The 21995-nt window shown below is 46.2% G+C and overlaps 1 protein-coding gene across 2 annotated transcripts; it reads left to right on the top strand.

The window, feature by feature from the left end:
• Positions 1 to 7104: 7104 nt before the first annotated feature.
• On the top strand, positions 7105 to 21429 carry Pdik1l (PDLIM1 interacting kinase 1 like). 2 transcript variants are annotated; one of them, XM_006239121.5, is made up of 3 exons: positions 7105 to 9292; positions 12366 to 12667; positions 17286 to 21429. In XM_006239121.5, the coding sequence occupies exons 2-3, from the start codon at positions 12383 to 12385 to the stop codon at positions 18024 to 18026; spliced, it is 1026 nt and encodes a 341-aa protein (XP_006239183.1). In that variant the 5' UTR covers positions 7105 to 9292; positions 12366 to 12382; the 3' UTR covers positions 18027 to 21429. The 2 variants fall into 2 exon arrangements, with proteins under 2 accessions (XP_006239183.1, NP_001101454.1); NM_001107984.1 differs by lacking the exon at positions 7105 to 9292 and adding an exon at positions 9685 to 9751 and having other exon boundaries at positions 17286 to 21405.
• Positions 21430 to 21995: the final 566 nt, after the last annotated feature.

The raw sequence follows: 21995 nt of genomic DNA, 5'->3' as shown, positions 1-21995 counted from the left end.
GAGGAGCTAGAGAGGGGCTGGACCTCTGTCTCAGTGGTTAAGAGCACTGACTGCTCTTCCAGAGGTCCTGAGTTCAATTCCCAGCAGCCACATGGCCCTCTTCTGGCATGACGACAGCTACAGTGTATATATATATAACATATATACAGTGTAATATTTGAGACATTGGTGTTCTCAGCCCTAAATGGGGGGCCTATATCACATTTCTCCCAGGATCTCTATGTAAGAGCCAGAGGTGGTGGGGACTTAAAGGAAATTGTTTCCTTACAGATGGCTGTGAACATTTGCTGGTCATTATGAGAGCTGGAGTTACAGACGGTTGTGCACCATCGTGGGGAGCTGGGAATGGAACCCAGAGTCTGTGGAAGAGCATTCACTCACCACTGCTGATGCTGAATCCTATGACCTCTGTTGGCCTCCGTGGGCACTACATTCATAAGATATGTGTGCACAGACATACACAATGCACCTAAATAAAGATAAAATAAATCTAAAAATGATGGGGGAAAAAGTAAGTTGGGTGTAGAGGCAGGTGGGTCTCTGTGAGTTCAAGTCCAGTCTAGTCCCAAGGCAGCCAGAGCTACATAATAGAGAGACCCTGTCTTGAAATAAACAAACAAACGAATGAAAAGACAAGAGGCTAGAGAGATGGGTTAGAGGCTAAGATCCATTTTTAATCCATTTTAATCCTCCAGAGGACCAGAGTCCAGTTCCCAGACCTCACACTGGGTGACTTACAAACAAAACAAGTGTAACTACAGCTCTGCGGGAACTGGCGCCCTCTACTGGCCTCTATGGGCTTCTGCATGCACATGCACATACACATAACTGTTTTTTACAATAAAATGTATGGGCTTGTCTCAGGATAAACTCATTAGTGAGTATATGCCTAGGCACGTATAAAGCTCTGCTTTGGTCCCTACTGCAAATAGCTTACAAACAAAACAAACGAAACAACAAACCAGTAAACTGCCACAACCCCTCCCCCTTCTGTAGACTCCACCACAGGACAACGCAGCAGGGGGGCCCCCTCACCAGGTACGAGACATTGGACTTTCCAGCCTCTAGAACTGTCCTTGGCATAGCCCCTTGTCACTAAGAAGCTCACTACCTAATGGGAAGAATGATTATCTCGGTACGGTCTCTTAGTTACCTAGTGTGTGTGGTGGAACAGGTACAGTAAGACACCCTGGATATTGTCCATAATGTTTTACTTGTAAAACCACAGACATGGGGGGCTGGGGATTTAGCTCAGTGGTAGAGCGCTTACCTAGGAAGCACAAGGCCCTGGGTTCGGTCCCCAGCTCCGAAAAAAAGAACCAAAAAAAAAAAAAAAAAAAAAAAAAAACCACAGACATGGAGGAGTATGTCTGTAATACCAGTACTCGGAAGTGACAGTGGGACGATCAGGAGTTAAGGGTCATCCTTGACTACATAGCAAGTTACGGGCCAGCCTGGGCTACGTGAGCCCTGTCTCAAAAACAAAACAGAACATTTATACCTAAGACTAAGGGAAAAGTCAGAAAGCATCTCAGACTCTTGAACTTGAGGACTTTGTGGGGGGCACGTGGAGGGCTCCATGCAGGTGCTCCAGCTGCCAGCACCAGCAGTGTCCAGGCTCCAGCCTGCCTGGACCGCCAGTCATGTGACAACATGGCACCCTCCTCTGTCAGCGGATGCCAAGAGGAGCAAGAGGGGCAGAGATGAACTGCTCTGGGAGGAGCCTCGGGGCAACGGCTGATTTAGCTCTCCTGGGTTTGGTTTCCTCCTCTGTGAAATGGAACAGTGTAAACTATGGTTTTCTGTTTTGTTTTAATACAAGGTCTCAGTAAGTGTTACATCATAATACAAATACATAAATAAATGTTATTAATAAAAAATTTTGATTATAACGTACTTATTTTTTATTTCTTTATGTTTCTTTGTTATTATATTTGTATTTTTTACTTTATTCTATTTCTTTTGTGTGCATGCTATCGGTCCATGCTTACCGTGGCAGGGGTTTGAAGGTGGGTGGAGTATTTGAGGGAGTTGGGTCTCTTCACCAGCTGGGTCCCAAGGATCAAACCCAGATTGTCAGGCAGGCAGGCGCCTTTACCCACTGAGCCAGCTCACCACCTGCTGTTGATTTGTATATAAGGAGACAAAGAAACATTGTCTGGCATAACTAACATCAGGGAATTCCGGTAAGCTCTTTGTTCCTTGGGATTTACCACCAAGTATGTGGGGATAGCCTTGGCTCAGGGGACATACTAATTCCCATGCTTTGGGTTGATTGTCTCATTCAGGTTTTCAAAAGCCAAATTCAAGTTTCATGTAGCCCAGGCTAGCCTAAAATATAAATGGGTGTGGGATAAACACCACACCCGTTTTATGCAGTTCTGGGGGTGGAACCCATGTTTTCTGCGTTGAAGGCAAGCCCTGCACCAACAGGACTACATCCTTGCCCCTGTATACGGGTTTTTCTGAAGACAAACAAACTCTCGACATGGACTGCAGTCTAGCCTGGGACTCTGCCTCGGCCTCTGAGTGCTGCGATTACAGGTGAGTGGCAGCACGGCAGGCTAACAAAGATTTACAGGAAACAGAAGGGTTCAAATCCCTCGTGTTCTCAGGCCTGATGGGACTGAAGCTGAAGGAACCTTTCCCTGTCATTGGGCAAAACCTGGAGGGAGCCCTGTGATCCGGCGAAGCAGGCTGGAGTTGGCTGCATGCCTTCTCGCTTTGACAGCCCACAGTTCCAGGCGTGGGCTTACTCCTGGCACCCATCAGGACCGTACGTTTCTGGGCAGCTGAATCCCTGGAAGGACAGCCCAATACTCCTAAGGGACTAGGGATATGCCTGCCCCAGGCTTGACTTCATTCAGGAATTTCACACTTGCCTAGACCCTAGTGTGCAGGTGGAGGGTGTCTGGCAGAAGGGCCCAAGTGTCGCCCGCTGAGATCGGGCAGGATCGCTCCCACCCAGGCCACCTGTTCCGCATCTCCACCCTCCCACCTCTGCACCTCGCGGCTAGAATGCTTGCTCCCAGGCTGTGGGGCACCATGAGTATTAATAGCCTAGCTCTGAGGTTGTACTGATAAGAAGGGCATCCCCTGGCCGCCCGGTCAGGCAATGTCTCCAAACAGGCTCTCCTCCCTCTCTACTCTGTGGAGAGATAGTAAGTCACCATGGCGACCCGGGTTTGAGGGCTTGCTGAACAGAAGAATGCATTACCTGCCTTGCTACGTGCATTCCCGTGAATCAGGGAAACTGAGACTCCTGAGAGGTGCGTTCACTTGCCTAGGTCACGCAACAAGCGGTAGAGCTGATCTTAACTGTCAGCATTTCCCGATCCATCGATGCGATGTGCTCCGCGTCCCCTCACCCACGGTTTGAGACAGGTCCCTTGGTTGATTTAAGTCAAAGGAATTGAGCTCTGCCCCAGAAGGAGCCTAGCTGAGCAGTGGACTTGCTGGCCCAATTCCTTGAACTTTAGGAAACCCAGAGACTGGGATGGGGCGGGGCCAGTGGACAGGAACTTCCAAGAAGCATCCTTTCCATGGATACAAACACTGTAGGTTGACCTGTTGGCCTGGGCCTCCTGACAGCCAGCCCCAGGGGGTAAGGATGGAGCCAGCCCCTGCCCAGGCTTCTAGATTGGAGAATCAGATGACAGGGGCAGCTGTCCCCACCCAGGGACAGCACAGCTCTGCCTGGAGCAGGCCAGGTTTCATTCAGGCTTAGGCCCTCTACGGAAGCCTTGTGGGCCCTGGTCTCTGTTCCTTGCTGTCCTACTTTGAGGTGCTTCCTTGTCTGGAACCACCTGGGTAGCAGGAAGAGAAGAAAAACAGCTCATATGCCCCAGCCTCACAGTCATAAGGGCCTGAGTTTAATCTTCTTTTTTTTTTTTTTTTTTTTTTTTTTTTGGTTCTTTTTTTCGGAGCTGGGGACCGAACCCAGGGCCTTGCGCTTCCTAGGTAAGTGCTCTACCACTGAGCTAAATCCCCAGCCCCGAGTTTAATCTTCTAACATTCCCTTTCCAGGGGCAAGGTTGGCACAGCTAGCCTTTGAGACACTCCAGCTCTGCCAATTTGCTTGGGGACAGACTCTCTTATACCCTAGAGCCTGAGCTGACTTGAAACTCCTCAAGCAGCAGAGGATGGTCTTGAGTTTCTGATCCTCCTGCCTCCACCTCGCAACTGTTGGGATCACGGGTGTGTATCACCACCCACAGCTGAGATTTGTCAATCCGTTGTGTGTGACCCGGGGCAGGTATTTTGTCTCTATATGCCTCAGTTTCTCTATCTGCAAAATGGGTCTATAAAACTTTGAAAATTATCAATGTGATGTGAGCTTGTATGTGTGTGTATGTAAAGTCTGGCTCAGAACAGGCTCTGTTCAGCATTGGCTATTCCCAGTGAAGTTTCACACACAACCATTATCATCGATCAGAGTCAAGTGCTTGGCCTCATAGACAAAGACTTGAAAAATAAGACAGGTTTGCAAAAGGAGTTTGTCAACACTTGATTCTTTACCTATTTCAACTGGGAGAAAAGTACCTAAGTCACTGAATGTCGGGGAGGGTGGCGGGGAGGTTTGTTTTGTTTTAGGTGTAAAATGGTCTGCTAAGATGTCTGCTTCATGGGGTTGGGGATTTAGCTCAGAGGTAGAGCACTTGCCTAGCAAGCGCAAGACCCTGGGTTCGGTCCCCAGCTCCGAAAAAAAAAAATGTCTGCTTCATGAGGCTCCTGTGGGCTAAAGGACATCACTCCAGCCCAGAGATGTGATGACTGGCAAGTGTGAATTCAGAATTCAGACCTGCTGTAGTGGTAGGGTGGGATGTGGGGTGCAGCAGAGACGGAAACGCTACAACTGACAGCTGCACTCAGAATCTACCACCAGGGGGCAGGTTTGTCCCATCCAAATTCCCACTTCTCCAACCATGCATTTGGTTTGAGCGTGATTAAAAAAAAAACAGTTCAGGGCTGGGGATACAGCTCAGCTGGTAGAGGGCTTGGGCAGCATTGATGAGGCCTGAACTTAAATCCGTGACACCATGAACCCCCGTGTGGTATCTGTCCCTATAAACCCACTATTATGGAGGAATAAGAATCTGAATTCAAGGCCAGCACAGAGTTTGAAACAAACTCAAACTCAGCTTGGACTAAATCAAACGCTATCTTTTTTTTTTTAAAGATTTATTCATTTGGGGGGTTGGGGATTTGGCTCAGTGGTAGAGCGCTTACCTAGGAAGCGCAAGGTCCTGGGTTCGGTCCCCAGCCCCGGAAAAAAAGAAAAAAAAAAAGATTTATTCATTTATATATAAGTACACTGTAGCTGTCTTCAGATACACCAGAAGAGGGCATCGGATCTCATTACAGATGGTTGTGAGCCACCATGTGATTGCTGGGAATTGAACTCAGGACCTCTGGAAGAGTAGTAGGGTGCTCTTAACCGCTGAGCCATCTCTCCAGCTGTCAAACGCTATCTTTAAAAATTAACTACCCAGGGTTGGGGATTTGGCTCAGTAAGTGCAAGGCCCTGGGTTCGATCCCCAGCTCCGAAAAAAAGAATAGAAAAAAAAAATTAACTACCCATATCTTACCACAGACATCAATGGGGGAGGGAGTGGTCTTCTGAGACAGGGCTTCATGGAGCTCAGGCTGGAACACATTAACTTTCTATGGCCCTCGTTTTTGCTGTTGAGATCTCATCCCACTGTCATCTCAAGCTGACCTTGGATTATGTTCCTCCTCCTGCCTCACCCTCCTTAGTCCAGGATCCTCTTCCTTTTGCTTCCATATAGGAAAGCCTTGGAAGACCAGGGAGTTTGTCCAGTAGGACGGTCCATATTTTGAGTGACGACAGTGGTCTTTGTTTACCCACTGTAGTTGTGCTGAACTGACAGGCGCCATCTGAATAGGCCCAGACTCCTTTTCTCGACAGAAATGTTTCCTGGAGATGCTGTGTCACCCTCTTAGGGTAAGTTCAGTCAGTTGGCACTGGTCGTTTGCTTAAACTTCATCTTCACGCCAACCGTCCACACTGCTGGTTCTTAATCAGTTTTATTACCGTTCTCTGGGTGTGCCCCTTCTCTAGGCCTTGAAAAACTCTACTTTTCTAATCTTAATATTTCTTCTCCATCTACTGGTTGGAATTCTATAGAAAGTAACCTTATAAAGTCTACTATTTAGTTATCTGAGATATGAAATATAAAAGACCAGAAGACTGTTATGATGGTTCGAATAGGATTAGCCTTTGGGAAGTGGCACTATTAGGAGGTGTGGCCTTGTTGGAAGAAGTGTGTAGGTGGGCTTTAAGGTCTCCTGGTCCTCAAGCTCTGCCCAGTGCAGAAGCATCTCCTCCTGGTTGCTTTTGGAGTACCGTGTCTGCCTGTATACTGCCGTGCTTCCTGCCATAACAATAATGGGCCTCAGAAACTGTAAACCAGCCCCAACTACATGTCTCCCTTTGTAAGAGTTACCTCGGTCATGGTGTTCTTCACAGAGATGACCCCAAATGTTTTTCTTCTCCCCTTCGTCCTTCTCCCTTGATAGGCCTCAGGCCTCTAGACAGACTGCCTCACTGAAATGGAACTTCACCAACTCAGCCATGCACCATTTCATCCGTGTCTTTCCCTCTCCTATGAGCACAGACAACACTATCATTCTTCCAGTGTCTATCTTTTATTTTGTGCTCACTCTGTAGCTCTGGTTGGCCTTGAACTCACAGAGCTCTAACCTGCTGTTTCCCAAGTACTTGGCTTAAGGGTGAACACCACCATGCCAGCCCCACTGTTTTTCTTTTAAATAAACACAATTGGGTCAGGCATGATGCCATAGTCCTGTAAACCCACTCCCATCTCCCGAGTGTGGGGACTCAGAAGCGAGAGGATCTGAACAGTTCTAGGTCAGGCTGGTGTGATGGCTCAGCAAAGTAGAGGCCTGGGAACCAGAGTTCAGCCCCTGGAACCCGTCTTAGTTAGGGTTTTCATTGCTGTGAAGAGACACCCTGACCAAGGCAGCTGTTGGCAAACATTGAATTGGGGATGGTTTACAGATTAAGAGGTTTAGCCCACTATCAGAGCTGGAAGCACGGCAGCGTGTAGACAGACATGGTGCTGGAGAAGCTGAGAGGCCTGCATCTTGATCTGAAGGCAACCAGGAGAGACTGGAATCCTCAGGCAGATCTCTCCACATTGAGTAGAGGCTGAGCATAAGAGGCCTCCAAAGCCCACCCCGACAGTGACGCACTTCCTCCAACAAGGCCACACCTCCTAAAAGTACCACTCTCCCATGGGTCAAGGATATTCAAACCACCACAACCCACCCCCCAAAGGTGAAAGGAGAATGAATTCCACAAAGTTGCCCTCTGATTTCCATATATACATCAAACAAACACAGATCCATGCTTGGTTGTTCAGGTGTGGTAGTATATACATTTAATCCCAGCAGCACTCAGGAGGCAGAGGCAGGTCTGTGAGTTCAAGGCCAGCATGGTCTACAGGGCTATGAAGAGAGATCCTGCCTCAAAGGCAAAAGAGCTGTAGAGTGTAGAGTAATTCCTCCTGTGTTGGATCGATAGGCTTTTAAAAAGTTTGAAATATAAACAATTTTGTGAGTCACATGAAAGACGGCACACTATAAAACACTAGTCTCATCGTTAGCCTCAGCTGTCGGCTTGACGGCTCAGCTACTGAGGAAGCTCCAGCACCCTCTAATAGGGTGGCCTGTAAGCACATCTGTGAGGGGGTTTATTGATTGCCCATTGTGGGCAGTGCTCTTTCTAGGCAAGCCAGCCCAGGCTGTGTAGAAAAGTAGCTGAGCCATGACCCTAGAGCGTGTCAGGGAGGAGTCTTCCCCCACAGTTCCTTCCCCAGTTCCCTCCCTGACTTCCTTCAGTGGTGGATGAATTCCCAGTGACCCTAACCCTGGAGGTTTAAGTCAAACAAACCTTTTCCTCCCCTAAGGTATTTTTGGTCACTGATTTTTCTTTTTAATCACGGCAACAGGAAAGCAGCTAGAACAGGTATGTCCCTTGAAGTTCCTGTGACATTTGACAACCACAATGGACCAAAAGGCTAGTCTCATTGAGAGATCTCTTCCCACTCTATCCTTCTGTAAAACTGGTAGGCAGCTGTCTGTAGACTTTTCCTATTTCCCCCTACTTTCGGGGGCAGGAAACAAGTCTTGGCTGACGTCAGTATTCCCAGCAAACTGGTGAACACCAATACCAGGATGGCCCTCAGGTCAAACTCGGAACAGACTACTGGGCTTTTATTAGGAGAGGGGCTGGAGGTTGTTCCAGGGAAGGAGTGGGTATTCTAGAAAAACACCTGGTGGCAGGCGTTGGTTTTCTCTCCTATGGAAGCAGGGTCAGTAGTAAAGTCTTTACTTTCAGAAATATGATTTACGTTATATAAAAAGTTGCCCAGACCCCAATGATTAGTTCCATAAACAGAAAACTAAAGAAGATGATCCCAGAGGCGCTAAGAAGGCTATGTGCCTTACGGGGCAATGAGAGCTGGATCAACCTTATTAACAAGCAGTAGGGGGTTGGGGATTTAGCTCAGTGGTAGAGCAGCGCTTGCCTAGGAAGCGCAAGGCCCTGGGTTCGGTCCCCAGCTCCGAAAAAAAGAACCAAAAAAAAAAAAAAAAAAACAAAAACAAAAAACAAAAAAACAAAAAAAAAACAAGCAGTAGGTGAAGAATAATAAAGAAAAGAATGGGCGTTTCTGGCAGATGCTTACTGAATCCATGTAACTAACGGGCCGGCCAATTGGTCCGTGATTGTCACCCTGATGGTAGATCCCAGGGCAACTCAGGGATATAATTGACAGCTGTTGGGGGGGGGGGATTTGAAATACTCCGGGGAACTGCAGTTCTAGTTATCAATCCTAGTCCTCGGCAACCTGTTTTGTATTTATGCACCTGCCTAAGTGGTTCCCAACTCGGGTTCAGTCCCGCTAGGCGGGGCGCCGCAGCCAGGTAGGCTGCACCCTCTCTTTCTCACCCGACTGGACGCCCCGATCCTCACAGCCGGGAACAATGAGGTTCCGGTTTCTTTAAGGGAGATACCACCGCGCCGGTGGGGCAGGGGACAGCATCCACCCAGATGATCGCACCCAGCCCCTCGTCGCTGCCTGGGCCACTCAGTCGCCCGCAAACACGGCTCGGTGACTCGGATCGAAGGTGTAGCCAGCCTTCCAGCACCGGCCGCGCCTCCCCACGGGCCCGCCGCCCAGCCCCACCACCGGCGAGAAAGATGCGCCGGGCATCCGGCCCCAGTGAACCGCGTGCCCGCCGCTCGGTAGGTCTGAAGAGAGCGGGCAGGGTAGCCCGCAATGGGCACGTGCACTGTCCGCTCGAGCCAGTGGCCGCAGCTTCCCTGGGCTCCCGGGACGCGTCCCCGCTGCGGCTGAGGGCGACCGTCCCCTGCCGCCACCCCTGCGGGCCAGGGCAGCAGTGGTCTGCCCTACAGCGCGCACACCGCTGGCGACGCTCGACTGTGTGCAGCGCCAGAGCCGCGGCGAAGTGCAAAGGCCGGAGCACGCAGGGAGAGGCGCTCGCCCAGCAGGCGGCGCTCGGCTGCGCACGCGCACTACGGAAAGCCGGAGGGGGCGGGGCCCGGCGTGAGGGGGTGTGTCCGCACACCACGGGGGCGCGCGCCGGCTTCTGACTGGAGGCCGCGGCAGCTGAGGCGCGAGCTGCCCGATAATGGCGGCCTGCAGAGCTCATGAGAGGGAGAAGCGGCGGCGGCTGCCCTGAGGTAAACCTGGCCCTTCGTCGCGGCACGGATGCCCTGCAGTCAGAACCGACCTCCCTGCATGTGTCTCTGTCCCCAGCAGGCCTGTCACAGACCTCTCAGCGGAGTCATCCCCGGGAAGGCCCGGTGCTGCCCCGGCCACCGGCGGGGACTGCGGCCTCCGTTCCCGCCCGGGCCACTCCCGGGTACCGGCCCATAGTCCGCAGCCGCGAGGAGTTGAAGCGACCGCGGGGCCTGCTGAAGGGCCACGGGAGGGTCCCTCGGGGTTTCCAGGGACGGCCCCCTGGAGTGATCTTGCTGCTTGGGCAGTGAGCGCGGCCTGAGCCTCCGCGTCGGCAGCACCTCTGGCCTGACCTGTCCCTTCCCCGGCACCAGCAGGTGCATGTCCGATACGGCGGTGCCCAGCACCGGAGGGAGAATGGCAGGCAGGAGGGTCCAGGACACGCCATCGTAAGGCACCTGGGCTCTCGAAGGATTCTTCAGCAGGGCGTCTTTCCAGCCAGGACCCCGAGGATGTGCTAGACACCGTCCTTTCTTATTCGGGAAGGTGTCCTTCTCTCAGGGGGACCACGGCAGTGGGAGAGGAGAGGGGACTGCTGCAGAGGAAAGAGTCGCTTGGAAGCTCAGAGTAACTGGGAATCCCCACAGAGCAGGACTGAAGGTCCGCCTGTGACAGGAAACCTGACATTAGAGAATCCAGTAAGAACTTGGAAGGGTAGGCGTCCAATTAAAGGAAGTAACGCCCAAGGCAAACATCAGAAACAGTCATTTTCTTTGAAATCTGGCCTAGGAACGTAAAGTAGTTGTTCCGGGAGTCTCAGGTTCCTGGGTCAGTCGCTCTGCTTCCCTGGTTGTGCAGTGTAAATACAATCTTACTCTTCCTGCCGGCGATGACAGTGGGCGGGCGAGCACGCTGCAGACTGTGCTCCAGCTTGCCTTTAAATGATTTGTCAAGTTAGAGCTCCAGAGAACTTTGTCAGAGAGTTTCCTTTGATGTATACGATGCTCCCCCTTTGGCAAGAAAAGACCTAGCATTAAATAGCTTTGTTAGACAACAATAAAAAGGTAGTTCTATTCTCATCGACTTGCTTCATTTTGAGGAAATAGTTGTGCAAAAAAAAAAAAACTTTATCTGTGCTCATTTTGTAAGCAATAAATAACCAACATACTGTGCAGGTCCATAACCCCAGTTCTTGGAAGGTGGAGGTAGGAGTTCAGGGTCCTCCTCCACTATATATAGTAAGTTCAAGGCTAGCCTGGGCTACCTGAGACACTTTGCAAGCAAAGGATAAGTAAGTGACCTGGTCCACTTTTAGTTCATAAACAGAAGTCAGGTGTTCTATATTTCTAAGTGTGAGGGATTTTTGTGTTTCACTGTTTTTGTTTGTATACTTTTTAAGACAGGATCTCTCTGTAGCCCTGGCTGTCCTGGAACTCCCTCTGTAGACCAGGCTAGCCTTGAATCCAGAGATCCACCTGCCTCTGCCTCCCATTTGCTGAGATTAAGTGAGCCACCGCCACTTGTCAAAACTTCAAATTTCAGGTTTACTTTTAACAATGACTTCTTCAAGCAGTTAAGGATTAAATGAACTTAATATAAAGTACCAGGTTGGCCACTTCACACATTTGTAATGCCACCATTCCAGAGACCAAGGTAGCCAGGGCTGTGGAGATGGCTCAGTGGGTAAAGTTATTTTCTGCCAAGCCTTGCAACATGAGTTCCATTTCTGGAGAACATGGCAGAAGGAGAGGTCTGACTCCCACATGTTGTCCTCTGACTTACACAAAGCTACACACGTACAACATGTATAATAAAGCCTTAAAAGAAGTGAAAGCTGTCTTGAGCTATATAATCACAAGAGCCTGTCTTTTTTTAAAAAAGGACTCAAAGCAAGGCATGGTGACACACCTTTAATCCCAGCACTGGGGAAGCAGAGGCAGGCTTTTTTCTGAGATGGAGGCCAGTCAGGGTTTCATAGTGAGGTCTTGTTCAAAAAAGGAGTGAGTGGGTGGAGCCTGGACAGGGGGAAGGAGGAAAGGAAGAAGGGAGGGAGGGAGGGAGGGAGAGGGAGAGAGAGAGAGAGAGAGAGAGAGAGAGAGAGAGAGAATGAATATATTTTAGTTCAGTGGGTAAAACATTTGCTGAGTTAAATCTGGAGAACTGAGTTTGGATCCCTACAACCCATGTGAAGCCAGATGGGCCATGGTGAGGAAACTCCAAAGTTCACAGGCAACTACTCTGGCACATGCTGTAGCAGTGACAGGAGAGCCAAGATTATCTCCTAATAGGTGTGCTATGGCATGGTCATGCCAGCACTCACACACAAGTCAGGGATGATGGTACTGTAACTATGCCTTCTAAAGCCAGCATAATCTATACAGCAAGCTCCAGGCCAGGAAAACTTAGCAAACTTTAAAAATTGTTACAAAGTACTTGAAATAGTTCATGATACATGGTAAATGCTATTACTTTTATTATGATTGATAGATTGGTCCAAAGCATAGCTGGATACCCTTCAAGTACCACAGACAGTGAAACAGATGGGTAAATCATACATAGGAATACAAGCCAATAGGTCCACCTAATTTCAACAGAGCACTTTGTTGATTTTTCCAGAATCCTCGACCTTGAAGATGGTGAGTAGCCAGCCAAAGTACGATCTAATACGGGAGGTAGGCCGAGGTAGTTACGGTGTTGTGTATGAAGCAGTCATCAGAAAGACCTCTGCGAGAGTAGCCGTGAAGAAAATTCGATGCCACGCACCCGAAAATGTTGAACTAGCCCTTCGAGAGTTCTGGGCACTAAGCAGTATCAAGAGCCAACACCCAAATGTGATTCACTTGGAAGAGTGCATCCTACAGAAAGATGGGATGGTGCAAAAGATGTCCCACGGCTCTAATTCTTCCCTTTATTTACAGGTATGTGTCACTGCATAGGAAGTGGACGTAATATTGGTCAGCAAGAGGAAACCAGAGTGTCAGATGAGCTTCTCCCTAAGATGCAGGTGTTCTGTGGTGTAGATGGAGATTTGTGGAGGAGAGGGATCTGCTTTAGACTTGTGCTGCACACGCCTCCAAGTAACGCAAGCCACTGTTATGCCTGGTACTTAACCAATCTGCATAGCAGAAGAACAAGATGGGAACTAGGGGAGGTTTGAGACTAGCATCTAAGGTCAGTCCCTAGAAACCAATTATTTTGGGGTTGGGGATTTAGCTCAGTGGTAGAGCGCTTGCCTAGCAAGCACAAGGCCCTGGGTTTGGTCCCCAGCTCCGAAAAAAAAAAAAAAAAAAGAAACCAATTATTTTGAAAATAAACCCAGAAGACAAGGAAAAATTACCACAATCAGTAATAGCCACACCCTTGGTAGCTGGACTTTCTTTCCTAAGTCACAGGTCTAAATATAATAAGCCTTAGGTGAGTAAATGGCTACATGCTGAGATCCTAGTGCTTGGAAGGGGGAGGCAGGGGCTCGGGAGTCCAAGTGCAAACTCACCTGTATATTGACTTTAAGACATTCCTAGACTCAATCCTGAGCTCCAGGACAGAAGTTGTCCTCTGACTCCCACACTTGCACTGTGATATGCACGCATGTAAGCATGTATATATGTATGTATATATAAGATAAGTAAATGTAATTTAACAATTAAAACAAGATATAGTAACAACAAAAAGTATGCTTAGGTTGGTGAACAGGCTCAGAGGGTAAAGGAGTTGTTGCTAGGCCTGATGACCCAAGTTCAGTTCTCAGGTCCCACATGGTAGAAAGAGGCCTTGGACTCCTGAGAACCTGTTCTCATACCTCCATGAGTATTCCATACTACCCTTACCACATAAAACAAACAATTTTTTAAAATTTCAAAACTATAGTGTTTACTTTTCTAAAAGTATTTAAGTTGTCATGATAAAAAATATTGGAAACACCCCCCCCCCTTTTTTTTGGCCAATGCTAGAGATTGAGCCTGGAGTTTGGGGTGTACTACATAAAGAACATTCCCTCCTAAACCCCTCAACTTTGCATTAAGGTTTTAAGGCACACCATCTCCTCCTATGGGAAAGTGAAGACATTAACTCATCTGACAGTGCTAAGTCCAGATATAGTAGCAACATAAGAAGAATTGGATTTTATTTATTCCTTTAGGCTATAAGATGTGAAGTACCAGACTAAAGTGACTTTTGTACTTATGTTGACTTTTTAGTGAATCGATTTTACCTTTTAAAGCCTTACTGACGTGTATTTGATTTATGGCACTGTCTGCTGTCAGAATGACCTGAAATAAATAATCCAGCTTTCCTGGTAGCTCTTTCTTCATCTGTGGTTCAGTTCTGCCTTCTGTGGCCTCGTCCAAGTCAGAGAGGTGCTGAAGCTAGATTTGGTCTATAGGAACTCAGAAAGAGGTGCCTGGGTTGAAATAAAATAGTCTTTACTGTGGATTTAATAAGTAAACCTGGTTTTTCTTTCTTTCTTTCTTCATTTATTTTTGAGACAGGTTCTCACTGTGTAGACCTGGCTAACCTGTAACTTCCTTTGTAGGCTAGACTGGCCCTACACTTACAGAGGTCCACCTACCTCTGCCTCTGCTTAAAAGCATACTCTACCACACACCCAGCTAATTGACCATTTATCAATAGAATTGTATCAAAATAATACGATAACATCAATAAACAAATCTGTAACATAGTCAGGGAGTCCCTATGCATGGCCTTACTACCTTTATAAGTTTTCATTTTTTTTTTTTTATGTTTTTCCTTGGTCTCAGTTGGAATCATTAAACCAATTCCTAATAGCTAAAATCCTCATCAAGAGAAAATGTAAAACAGGGCTCACTCTCATGCATAGGGTCTGTATGTTTCAGACAAATGACATAGACGCTGTAGGAACATATAATAGGGGATCTGATAGCTCTTGGGGCTGAAGAATTATGAACTGCTGAGTTCAAGGCCAGCCTGGGCTACATATAGACTTTGGGTACAGAGTGAGAGCCTATCCAGGAACTTAGAAAAGAATTGTCAGCCATTTAAAACTGAGAGAGTCTAACAAGCATTATCTAGGTCAGTGGGTGAACTGTCTGTTTCCCTTCTTGAAAGCCAGTGTTATGTGCACCACCATGCCTGCCTTCTCAACCACTGTCTGAGCACTGATACTCTGCATTATACAAAGCTATTTAGTAAGTTTATATTTTAGAGTAAAGATAGAAAAACTGAAGTCAGAGATAACACACCTGTGTTTTAGCCTCTTTGCATGGCACACCATACAGCAAGAGACCCCTGCAGGCCACCGCCATTGGGGGAAGCAGATGGAGGCTGCTCTTTGTGTTTACCAGAATAACCAGACCAAGTAGTAATAGTAAACTTACCACTTGATCATTCAACAGCTCTGCTCTGGTTCTTCCCCTTTCGTTGTTCTCTTTAGACACCATATAAAAAATAAATTAAAAACCATATACCTCTAGATTTTAGTCTGTTCATCAAGCAATGAGCTAGGTGGTGAGAGAATTCAGCTATATTAACATATGTAGAAAATGTCGGCCAGTTGGGCACTTTCCAAAGTACAGCTACAAAGGTAGACTTCTGACGTACCGAAAAGGATTGTGATGCATATATGAAAACACAGATGAAATAAAATATTCTTGAGGTTTTCAGTTAAAGCTGGAGACTGGGGCTTGACCCAGTGCAGAGCAGAGGAGAACAGGGCTTCCTAACTCTTCCACCCAGGCCCTCGCACCAGAAAAACATTTGTACTACCCTGGGTGTGTAAAATATCTACAAATCAAATGTGCTGATAATGAATCATAAATAATTTCATGTTAAAGCAATCCTTCGGTATAAACATAATTTTACCATTTAAAGTAGAAAGCTAACTACAGTAATGAAGTGAGTGTACCTGTTTATTTCTACATAGAGGTAAGTCTTGGGCTGACAAGATGGTGCTGTGGGCAGAGGCACTCGTGCAGACCTCCCTTAGGTCCCACAAGGCGGCAGGAGAGAACCTGCTTCCCAGAGTTCTCCTCTGACTCGTGTGCAATGAATGGTGCATGAGTGCACACACACACTATTAAACTCATTTTTTGAAAAGAACATTTGGATTGAATTTGTTCCTTTAGGACATAGAGCATCTTTAGCGCTTTCGACAGTTGGTGATTTGTATTTAACAAAAGTCAGTGTGAGAACAGTGCTTCATATGACTATATTAGTAGAGTGGTAGACATATATTCAAGGCACATTCAGAATCTGTTGGAAATTCTGTCCTAACGGCTTTCACTGAGCCTCGAGCCTCTGTTTCTGTAGTGCTGGGATCACAGGTGTGTGCCACTACGTCTGCCTTTAAACAGCAGTGTTTAACCTCTGTCTCTGTCTGTCTCTCCCTCCCTCTCTCCCTCCCTCCCTCCCTCCCCCTTTCTCTCTTTCTCCCCCTGAAACAGTCTCACTATGTAACTCTAGCTGGCCTTAAATTAGAGATCACTTGAGCTGGGTGTAATGATGCATACACACACATATACACCTGTAATTCTATCACTGGAGATAGAAGCCACAGGATCAGAGTTCAAGGCCAGCCATAAACTATACAATGAGTTTGAGGCCTTTGTGGATTTCTTGAGACCCTATCTCAAAAAAGAGAAAAAGAAGAAGAAGAAATGATGCCCAAATTAAGCATTGTACCATAACACAATCCACTGATGAACTACTTTGGTATTTGCTTGCCAATGAATGACAGTAGGACAATATCAGAAGTCTTTGGTTCCCCCAATTAAACCATCATGTTCCTAAGAACAGACAACTTTGTGTATGTACTAAAAATACAGTTTGGTTTTGACTTACTTTTTGGTAGCTAGACATTCATTAAACCTTTGACTATTGCCAATTTTTTTGTGACCTCTACATTCAGTTCAAGAAACTTTTGCCTGGCATGTACAAGACCCTGGGTTCAATTCCCAACATTTCAGAAACAAAAGAAAGCTGCAGGGGTTGGGGATTTAGCTCAGTGGTAGAGCGCTTGCCTGGGAAACGCAAGGCCCTGGGTTCGGTCCCCAGCTCTGAAAAAAAAGAACCAAAAAAAAAAAAAAAGAAAGCTGCAGGTTGACCTAACTTCTTTCTTTCTTTTTAGTATAATTTAAAAAGATCTGTGGCTAGTGGTGGTGGCGCAAACCTTTAATCCCAGCACTTGGGAGGCAGAGGAAGGCAGATCTCTGAGTTCAAGGCCAGCCTTTTCTATAGAGCAAGTTCCAGGATAGCCAGGGCTACACCTGTCTAAAACTCCATCTCAACAAGAGAAAACCATGAACAAATAACGACTTATCTTACTAATTTTTAATTATGTTGGGGAGGGGAAGGTGGGTGTAAGTGTGTCAGTGCACTGCCTTGGGACCCAGACAGAAAACTGGAGCTACAGCTGCAGGCACTTGTGAGCCACTGGTGTGGTTACTGGGGACCTGAACTGCGGTCTCCTGTGAGAGCAGTGAGCTCAGAACTGCTGAGCTGTATCTCCCACCCCTTTAACCTTTGTGTGTTTTGTACCTACTCTTCTCCTCACCTTCACAGCTTGTAGAGACTTCATTAAAAGGAGAGATCGCCTTTGACCCCAGGAGCGCCTACTATTTGTGGTTTGTGATGGATTTTTGTGATGGAGGAGATATGAATGAGTATCTGTTGTCCAGGAAACCCAATCGAAAGACTAACACCAGCTTCATGCTTCAGCTCAGCAGTGCTCTGGCCTTCTTGCACAAAAACCAGATAATCCACCGAGACCTGAAGCCTGATAACATCCTGATTTCTCAGAGCAGATTGGATACCAGTGACTTGGAACCCACACTGAAAGTGGCTGATTTTGGCCTAAGTAAAGTTTGCTCAGCATCTGGGCAGAACCCAGAAGAACCTGTCAGTGTAAACAAGTGTTTCCTTTCCACGGCATGTGGAACGGACTTCTACATGGCTCCGGAAGTATGGGAAGGACACTACACGGCGAAAGCTGACATTTTTGCTCTGGGAATTATCATCTGGGCCATGCTGGAGAGGATTACCTTCATAGACACAGAGACGAAGAAGGAGCTCTTGGGGAGTTACGTAAAGCAGGGGACCGAAATCGTGCCTGTCGGGGAGGCACTTCTGGAAAACCCCAAAATGGAACTTCTCATCCCTGTGAAGAAAAAGTCTATGAATGGGCGAATGAAACAACTGATAAAGGAAATGCTGGCCGCAAACCCTCAGGATCGCCCGGATGCTTTTGAACTAGAACTCAGATTAGTCCAAATTGCATTTAAAGACAGCAGCTGGGAAACGTGACCTGCTGTTTGCAGGCATCTAAGGTGGTGCTGCTTCAGAGTCAAGGGAAACACATCACATGGCCGAAAAGGAGATGGAAGTGAGGCTCCACTCTCTAAGGGTTTAGGTTTTATTGTGGGGTAGTTTTTTTCTCTCGTTTTTCTTAATCCATGCAGGCCATTTTATTGTATGTTTTGAATGTGTATTACCAATGTGGCTGTAAAAAGATTTTTTTTAATGATCATTGGTAAAAGGTTGGCAGAAAAAAATTCCCTTAAAAGCCAAGCAGAGAAGAAAGTCCCATTTTCTAGAACTATCTTTAAGTATTTTAGACATTCCTTGTCAGTATTAGGCATTTCTGTGGAAGAGGAGGTTTGCATGCTGGTAATGCAGCCTTCGCGGTTTGTAAAGGAAACATATATGTATATATTTATGTATATGTCAACGTGTGAGCGTGTGCATTTTGCATCCCACATGAAGGAAATGCCGCTTCTGTTTAAATTATTTGATACAGGTTTGCGTTTTTGAGATTTGCGGATGAAATTGGTGATAAAAACCACACAAAGCACCCCTCATCCTCCCCATCCCTCCTGCTACTGGAAACATGCTAAGGGTATTTTGTTGTTGTTGTTGTTGTTGTTGTTGTTGTTGTTGTTGTTTTCACAGTGTGCATCTCTTCTTAAAGGCATCATCTTGGAGGGTCTAAATGGCTGGTTAAACAGAACTGAAGCTAAGCAGCTCTAAGCCACTGGAGGACGTTTGAGCTCTCCAGGGCCCTGTAGCTCTTTGAGTTGACTTAGTCATTGAGTCTCACAGTAGAAGGTCGGCAAGGCTGCCTAAGGCTCACTCACACTTTTAGGTAACAGCGTTTGTTAAGTAGTTAAACCACTGCACTGGGACGAGCAGGAGTTTGAGCTGTGACTCAACCTGAGGATGGTTTTCTTCTGGTCTGGAAACGTGGCGTACGCAGCTGTGATACCTTTTTTAAACCTCAGCATGAAGTTGACGAAACCAAGCGAGCTCACCCTCCAGTTGCTGGCCCTGGTGTGGCTTCCTGTTGGATCACTGGAGTCTCTGTCACTTTGACACTGACACTGTTTTGTCTCGTGTGATACTGGTAATCACTGTCATAAATACTGGTCGCTTTCTTCCAAAGCGAGAGATAATGCATACAGAGTTTGGCAAATGGATAAAATTCTATGCCATCAACTGCTTTTTGAGTAGAAAAGTTGTCGGTTTCATATGGTCACCTGGCATCTGTAAGAAAGCAAGAGACTCAACTCATGAGGGGAAATTCTAACTGCATGGTTGCCTCCAGATTGTTCTTGCTAATTCAGGAACATTAAGGAAAGGATTCTTTCTTAAATCAGAACACCAGTCTTTAAGATGAATTGGATTCTACCATTGTATCTAGGGGAGGCTTTATAAGGCACTAGCTGCCCATCTCCAGTGCTGGGGTAGAACCTGGGGTCTTAGGCATGTGAGGGAGCAGTCCACCACTGATCCTACGGGGATCTTGTTAAGCACCAAGATGCAAAAGACAAAATAATATAAGTATATCGCCGTTATTGGCAGTTCTTACCGCCTCATCAGTGCTGAACCTCCATACCCTCACAGTAGGTCTGGCTGTAGTTCACTGGAGAGCACTTGCCTGGCATGTACAAGGTTCTGGATTCAATCCCTGCCATCACAAAATCAATAAATCAACAAATGTGTTCAGAAGGTGATTAAAGATAAAAACAATGGAATATGTAAAAAAAAAAAAACTGCTAGACTGAATTAATCTGGAAGTTTAAAAACGTGAACTGAAAGGCTTTAGTAAAAAATCTTATCATATGGAAAAAAGTCACATACACTTAATATCACTTGCAGACTTAACTAAAATAATTCTTTCAGAAATAAGAGATAGAAGTGTACTGGATCCTCATGGTAATTGACCCTCTGGGTCACCAAGTTGACACAGATCTGACCAGTGGATTGAGTTGAGAAAAAGTCTCATTACAATGGCTTAACATTGACTTGGCCCTCATCAGAGTGACATGTGATTCGTGCCAACAGTCCTCTGCTCCACAAATACCTGTGCACTTGAAGCCTCGATGACCTGAGCACATAGCTCTTGATCCTGCCCCCTTGAAAATAACAAGTAACTTGGTTTGTCTTCTGTTTTCCTTGGTACTGGCATCATACCCAGGGCCTTGCATGTGCTACCCAAAGGGGTTAGCACTGAGCTAAATGTCTAGCCACAGTTATAATTTATTTTGAAAGATTTTTATCTGTGAAATAGAATTCTTTCCTTCATTAAAGGAAAGGGTGTGAGATGATGAGAAAATTTCTTCCAGAACATTCTTAAGTCCTTGTATTCTGAAATAGCTTATGATATCAGCAGAAGGACAATAATTTGTCTTTGTTCTTTCAGTCAGGGGTATTTATTAAGTACCTACTGTGTGCTCAGCACTTAAGTTTAGTTGATACGACAACTGTTTAGATTTGCAGTTCTAGGGGCTGGAGAGAGGACTCAGTCATTAAGAGGACCTGATGTTCTTGCACAGAACTGGAGTTCAGTTCTCAGCACCCATGTTGAGTGGCTCACAGCCATCTAAGTCCAGCTCCCAGGGATCTGATACCTTCTTCTTGCTTCCATGAGCGCATGCGCGTGTGCACACACACACACACACACACACACACACACACACACACTTTAAAGAATAAAAACAAACCATTTTTTAAAATGGCATTTAGCCATGCACTTTCTTCAGACACATGTAAGAAATAAAAGATGAGTGATACTTGGGAATTTTGGATAATTGCTAAAGGAAAAAAATGCAATCAAGAAATTGTGCACAGTGCCTTGCCCATAATAGGTACTCAATAAACAGTTATCCCTCATAGTCTGTTGCCATGGTTTTCTAGTGTTTTATGAAATTTGTCTTAATTGAAAAAAAAAAAGACCAAATATTTCAAATAAAGCGTATAGGCAGCTGTGTCCAGTCACTGTAGGGTTGTACAGTTAGTCTCCTAGGCTGTTAATCTGCACCTGTTGTCACTTAGAAACTCGGGGCTCTGTAGATTCTTGGTGCTAAGGGATACTTTGTCATTCCGATGAAGTAAGTGTTAAGTGTCAGATAAATAGCACAGAATAGTTCCTTCTGCAGGTCTGGGTTTTTGTTTTTAATTGTAAAATGTTACCAATCAAACTATTGTATAGCTACAAAATAATTCACCAGCATGACAAAATAGTCAGAAGACAAAAGAAGATGTCATCAGCACATCAGAAAAGAAGGCAACTTTAAAACTTTTCTTTTAAAATTGTCAAATATATTTTATGAAGAATTTATAAAGGGGGAAAGTATTGTAATTTATTGTTCACGAGGTTTTTTTTTTTTTAAATAAAGTGAATTTCAACAAAAAACAAAACAAAACAAAATCCTTGAAAGTTCTCTTACTACTCTGAGTTGTACAGTTCTATAAGCCATGAGTGTGAAGTGACCTACATCCTGGAAAATTATTTAAGCTTATGGAGTAAATCATTCTCTCCTAGAAGCCATTGCCAAGGACAGTGATTGGATTACAAGACTAGCATTTCGAGTTATCTGAAACCGGCATGCTACCTGGCTATTTCTGATTTTACATGAGAAGATTCTTGTTTTAAGGTCGGTGTATGAATGTTTTCCGTGTATGAATGTTTTACCTACATATGTCTGTGCACTGTGTACATGCAGTGCCCAAGGAGGCCAGATAAGGGGTCAGATCCCCTGGAACTGGAGTTACTCATGAACCCCCATGTAGGTGCTGAAAATTGAACCCAAGTTCCTCCAAAGCTTTCCAGGATCTTAAACACTGAGCCATCTCTCTAACCCACGGGTCTTTTTCCCTCCCATTTATCCTATTTCTTTTTTTTTTTTTCTCTCTCTCTTTTTTCTTTTTTTCGGAGCTGGGGGCCGAACCCAGGGCCTTGCGCTTGCTAGGCAAGCGCTCTACCACTGAGCTAAA

Source organism: Rattus norvegicus, chromosome 5 (assembly GCF_036323735.1).
Source record: "Rattus norvegicus strain BN/NHsdMcwi chromosome 5, GRCr8, whole genome shotgun sequence".
In the NCBI taxonomy this organism is placed as follows: Eukaryota; Metazoa; Chordata; class Mammalia; order Rodentia; family Muridae; genus Rattus; species Rattus norvegicus.
Note: the sequence above shows the minus strand (reverse complement) of the source record. Positions and strands in the feature narration are given on the sequence as shown.